This window comes from Sinocyclocheilus rhinocerous, unplaced genomic scaffold (genome assembly GCF_001515625.1).
Source record: "Sinocyclocheilus rhinocerous isolate Xijiao unplaced genomic scaffold, SAMN03320098_v1.1 scaffold3615, whole genome shotgun sequence".
In the NCBI taxonomy this organism is placed as follows: Eukaryota; Metazoa; Chordata; class Actinopteri; order Cypriniformes; family Cyprinidae; genus Sinocyclocheilus; species Sinocyclocheilus rhinocerous.
In genome coordinates this window covers 43,635-49,864 of record NW_015650048.1, presented here as the reverse complement: position 1 = coordinate 49,864, position 6,230 = coordinate 43,635, and the positions used below count along the sequence as shown (strand labels likewise).

The 6,230-nt window shown below is 38.8% G+C and overlaps 2 protein-coding genes across 2 annotated transcripts in view; one reads left to right on the top strand and one right to left on the bottom strand.

Annotated features, from left to right (window-relative positions):
* The first annotated feature begins 705 nt into the window (after positions 1-705).
* The window catches only part of LOC107711457 (uncharacterized), a 21,948-nt gene continuing 16,423 nt past the window's right edge, over positions 706-6,230 (top strand). The window contains exons 1-2 of the mRNA XM_016516441.1: positions 706-711; positions 833-835. The gene's annotated coding sequence lies outside the window, so the exon portion shown is untranslated. The remainder of the gene's footprint in view (positions 712-832; positions 836-6,230) is intronic.
* Positions 3,327-6,230, bottom strand: part of LOC107711455 (interferon alpha/beta receptor 1a-like) — a 16,727-nt gene continuing 13,823 nt past the window's right edge. Inside the window, exon 7 of the mRNA XM_016516439.1 lies at positions 3,327-3,416. Coding sequence (XP_016371925.1) covers positions 3,327-3,416 — 90 coding nt within the window. The remainder of the gene's footprint in view (positions 3,417-6,230) is intronic.

The following is a 6,230-nucleotide window of genomic DNA, read 5'->3' as shown; positions in this document are numbered from 1 at the left end:
TTCGAATTGAGATCGGGAGGTCATTCCACCAGCTGGGCACAGTCCAGGAAAAGGTCCGTGATAGAGATTTTGTGCCTCTTTGGGATGGCACCACAAGGTGTTGTTCACTTGCAGAACGCAATATATATATATATATATATTTATTTCAGTAATTCAACTCAAATTGTGAAACTCGTGTATTAAATAAATTCAATGCACACAGATTGAAGTAGTTTAAGTCTTTGGTTCTTTTAATTGTGATGATTTTGGTTCACATTTAACAAAAACCCACCAATTCACTATCTCAACTAATTAGAATATGGTGACATGCCAATCAGCTAATCAACTCAAAACACCTGCAAAGGTTTCCTGAGCCTTCAAAATGGTCTCTCAGTTTGGTTCACTAGGCTACACAATCATGGGGAAGACTGCTGATCTGACAGTTGTCCAGAAGACAATCATTGACACCCTTCACAAGGAGGGTAAGCCACAAACATTCATTGTCAAAGAAGCTGGCTGTTCACAGAGTGCTGTATCCAAGTATGTTAACAGAAAGTTGAGTGGAAGGAAAAAGATGCACAACCAACCGAGAGAACTGCAGCCTTATGAGGATTGTCAAGCAAAATCGATTCAAGAATTTGAGTGAACTTCACAAGGAATGGACTGAGGCTGGGGTCAAGGCATCAAGAGCCACCACACACAGACGTGTCAAGGAATTTGGCTACAGTTGTCGTATTCCTCTTGTTAAGCCACTCCTGAACCACAGACAACGTCAGAGGCGTCTTACCTGGGCTAAGGAGAAGAAGAACTGGACTGTTGCCCAGTGGTCCAAAGTCCTTTTTTCAGATGAGAGCAAGTTTTGTATTTCATTTGGAAACCAAGGTCCTAGAGTCTGGAGGAAGGGTGGAGAAGCTCATAGCCCAAGTTGCTTGAAGTCCAGTGTTAAGTTTCCACAGTCTGTGATGATTTGGGGTGCAATGTCATCTGCTGGTGTTGGTCCATTGTGTTTTTTGAAAACCAACGTCACTGCACCCGTTTACCAATAAATTTTGGAGCACTTCATGCTTCCTTCTGCTGATCAGCTTTTTGAAGATGCTGATTTCATTTTCCAGCAGGATTTGGCACCTGCTCACACTGCCAAAAGCACCAAAAGTTGGTTAAATGACCATGGTGTTGGTGTGCTTGACTGGCCAGCAAACTCACCAGACCTGAACCCCATAGAGAATCTATGGGGTATTGTCAAGAGGAAAATGAGAAACAAGAGACCAAAATATGCAGATGAGCTGAAGGCCACTGTCAAAGAAACCTGGGCTTCCATACCACCTCAGTAGTGCCACAAACTGATCACCTCCATGCCACGCCGAATTGGGGCAGTAATTAAAGCAAAAGGAGCCCCTGCCAAGTATTGAGTACATGTACAGTATATGAACATACTTTCCAGAAGGCCAACATTTCACTAAAAATGTTTTTTTTATTGGTCTTATGGAGTATTCTAATTTGTTGAGATAGTGAGTTGGTGGGTTTTTGTTAAATGTGAGCCAAAATCATCACAATTAAAAGAACCAAAGACTTAAACTACTTCAGTCTGTGTGCATTGAATTTATTTAATACACGAGTTTCACAATTTGAGTTGAATTCCTGAAATAAATGAACTTTTCCACGACATTCTAATTTATTGAGATGCACCTGTATGATTGTTTTTGTTTTGTGAATTGTTTTGTTACTTGTTAAAGAATGTATTTATTACTTTGTGCATTAAGAAAGGAGGGCAAATTGGAATAATACCTCAACGCAACTCAAATTGGTTTATCGTTGTTTGTTTTATGGTTGTCTTCGACTCAAAAGGGTTCACTTTTAAATAAAATAAACTTATAAATAAATGTATAAGTTGGCACCCCAGGACCAGTCAGTCCGCTACAATATATTTTAATCTGACACTGTGTAGAGATGAATGAGAAAACCTGACTTGACTCATTGACTTATTAAATGCTGCTGTTGTTAAAGCTAACAAAGAAAGACATCAAGTAACAATAATCAATTAAGATTCTATAAGAATCATAAGAAATATAGCCTACATACTAATAACAGCCTAGATATGTTATGTAGCCTAATTTGCGCACTTCAGGGAGTCGCTCTCAAAACGCGGGTATTAAAATCGCTTTTAAATGCGCGTGCACGTTTTACCTTCGGTTTTCGATTTAACGATCACGCAAACTCTCTGTGAATATTTAATAAACAACAACAGCCATCATAAAAGTTGCTAGGCAATTCAGTCAAAAGTACAAAGGCAGCGCTCTGATATACAGCATTGAAGTTACATAAACATGATGAGATTTTGCCAAAACTATTAGCTCTGGAACAAATAATAGATTAATGAGACATAAGACTGCCCGTTAGATTTACCCAAAACGAATTATATATCATATTTAACCACTATAGAGACACCAGAGCCAGCGGCAAATTCCAGAAGATCTGGCCGAGGTGAGGCGCTCTCTCTGCGGGTTCATGAGCGCTGAACGCCCGCTGACGTCCTGGAGCTCACAAGCAAATTTTCAAATAGACATTATTCTTTATTAACAAACTGCATACAAGTCAAAACAAGAACAAATGCTCTTAAAACTATACTCCGTGACACAAAACAGTATTATATTTAAAATTACAGTGGATTTGGGCGTCCGCCATGGTGAAGGAGTTTTTACATCTTATTCATTTAATTTTACCAAGTTTGTTTGAAGTTTTACCCATAAACTTGGTAATACTTTGGATCTGGTTTTATATCTAGGTGTTCCAATTTTTTATGTGGATATTGTGAATACTTGTTTTGTTAAACTGTGATATGACAGGTTGAAAGACACTATGATTAAATATTAAAAGGCAGTAAAAGCAGCAATGGTAAAATATTTATCGGATCTTATTAACAGTAATCCTAGTAATCCTAAATCGTTATTTAAGATGATACACTCAGTTTTAAATCCTAGCACAACTACAGGCTTCGATATTACTCAGTCAAAATGTGAAAAGTTTTTATTGTTTTTCATAAACAAAATTGAGGTTCTCAGAGCTAGCACTTCATCTCCTGACCTTATTCTTGATTATATTTCCACACCTCCATTAGAACATGATGTGAGCGAGTTTGAACCGATATCATTACCCAGTTTGGTGGATTTAGTCTGCCATATGAACCAGTACATACACAGCACCACCCAACTCCGTACAGAATCAGCCCTTCTCCAAGTGTCTAATGATCTGTTCCTGGCCACCGATTCGGGAAAGTGTGTAATTTTGGTTTTAATTGATCTGAATTTGACACTATAGCACACAATATTCTTTTGGAGAGTTTAAAGGGGTCATCGTATGCCCATGACCAGCAGCTCACACACAGTCTCTGGAGACTCAGGAGCCAGCAGCTGCGGCTTCTCCGAGTCACTTAACCACAGCTGGAGAGACAGACAGAACATGTATTTAAATGATAGGGTGACCCCTTAAGGAACAGAAGAACACAATTGTAGATGGTTTTAGAAAGGGAAATCCGTTATAACACTTGTCACTCTTTATGACATTGACCTTTGTTCATTCGATACGTCTGTGATGTTTTCTCCATTAATAATCGTGTGGAATCACTATGAAAGGTTAATGTGGCCTGAAATGTTCAGCATTTGTGGATGATTTTACGTACCGTGTACCTTCAAATAATTTGCTTTCTTTTTTTTGTCTTCAAAAAGAAAGAAAAAAACAAAGCAACTGTCCATTTATCACTTATTCGACCCTTCTCATGAACATAAAAACCTAATGTTTTTTCATATTCATTTTTGTTTTTAATCATTTTTTGCTTTGTTGTATTTCTATTTGGTGCATTAGAGTAAAGTGTGATGAAAAAAATTATATATATATGCAGTATCACACGAGTAGACGTGAGATATGGTCTCGGCACGGCTGTGATTTGGCTGTAGGCACGAGGCCGCAGGTAATCACAGCGTGCTGATATACAGCCATATCTCACATCTACTCGTGTGATATTGCGTTTATACAACAGTTCGACGGCATGAGTGTGTAAATACAGGGGCGGATTAAGGTGGTCAGGGGCCCCTAGGCTGCTCTTTGTGTGAGGCCCCCCTTAATCATCTTAATCATTATGCTTTACTGGAGAAATGTATTTAATGCCATACATGGTCCACACGCAAATAGTAAGATTAACTTACACACACACACACACTCTCACCCTTTTTACCTGGTCAAAAACAGCTCTGTTCACAGCGACCCATTTCAGTGCATGTCTCTTTAAATGCTAATGAGCTCTGCTCACCCTGACCCTGTTCTCATGAGACTGTAAACTTTAGCCGCATTTAGCCACGGAAGTTGCAAACTAGCACATCATTAGGAAAGGCGATTTGCATTTGAAAGATTCATAAAAAAAATCTTACACGCTTACTACTTCTGTAGGGGAAGCTGGATCACGCATGATTCGCACGAACAAACACATTTAGGTAGATTGGGGGGCGCATTCCCTTCAAAAACAAGCGTAATCCTCTGCGTCTTCACCGGCTCAGATGTCAGAAGTAAATGACGACTACTATGTTCATTATTACATCCAACAACAGAACACCTCAGTCGCTTTGGAGACACTCAGTACGTTTACATGAACAGCAATATTCCATCACAGCGTGCTGATATACAGCCATATCTCACATCTACTCGTGTGATATTGCGTTTATACAACAGTTCGACGGCATGAGTGTGTAAATACAGGGGCGGATTAAGGTGGTCAGGGGCCCCTAGGCTGCTCTTTGTGTGAGGCCCCCCTTAATCATCTTAATCATTATGCTTTACTGGAGAAATGTATTTAATGCCATACATGGTCCACACGCAAATAGTAAGATTAACTTACACACACACACACACTCTCACTATATAAATTCTTATAAAAGCTACAAATGCTATTCTGTCAAGAGCAGGGAGTAATTGTCTCCTCGTCTTTTGTCGTTTGATCATCATTAACGCCGACACTTAACTCAAGAGACGAGATGAGACACGAGAACGAGACGAGATTTTTACACATTTAAAAAATAAATAAATCCAAATGATCAAATACATGACTGGAAAAATAGTCTGCAGGTGCATTTTGAATTTTTTTTAACTAATCATCTTGCAATAAATGTCATTTCGGTTCTACTTTCTGAGCATGAATTATCATATGCAGTAAAAGACAACAACACTCAAGCACTGTAAAAGGTTTTGCCACAAACTCAACTGACTGGCTTCTCTCCTGTATGATTTCACATGAATCTCTTCAGACCATAGAACTCTACATGAATTATGAGCTTCTAGAACTTCAGACTGAAGCCGTTTGTGACCTTCTAACTGAACTCCTGTCCACAAATTGAACATAGAAATAAAAAATTATAAAAATAATAATTAAAGACTTAACAAGTCTTAAGTGCAAACAATATGTGCAACCATAATCAAAGTACTCTCAATATTCAAAGTGCAAATGGAGACCAATTTTTCTTAAAGCATGATACATAGCTAAGAGATGGTTAAAACTACACAGCCCAATCAAAGACAGGTTTGATATTGGGAGATATTGAATGTAGACTAATTTGCGTGCAAAATGCAGGGAATTAAAACTGAAATTGCTTTCTAATTCGCAATCGTGCTTTTATATGTGTATAGGAAGCGCCGGTGCTGAGCACACATTCTACAAGAGAAGACATTTGTCAGATGCTTACAGGCTCTGGAGTCATCTCTCGCCTTACTCTTGTTACATGATCAGTGAACTCAGATTCCTGCTGCACTGTGCAACTCTATAGCTCATGTTGGATGACCAGAGCAGACGCCTTTAGTTTAGAATTGAAGAAAACATTACCTAGCTGGATTAAATGTTTTTTATGTCTATAAAAAAGCAAAACGACAGTGGAGGCAGTGCCGCGGTGTGCACTGTAATGTAATGTAAAAGCAGAGGTGGCATCTTCTATACTAATTGCACCCTCACACTCCATCATGGCAATATCGTGTGACAGCTTTTCACCTCGAAGAGGAATCATGTCACATTTTAATACTGTGACATCTTGTGGCACAAAATCTCGTCACACCCCTACTATTCAACATGAAATCATCCTGGGGGCACACTTGTTTTACACATATTTGGCACCACCTATTGTTGCGTGTATATTATTGACATGTAAAATCCTAGACCCTGAATATAAGAGAACCCCATTTTTTTCAGATGTATTTCCGAGAAAAGAAAAAAAAAA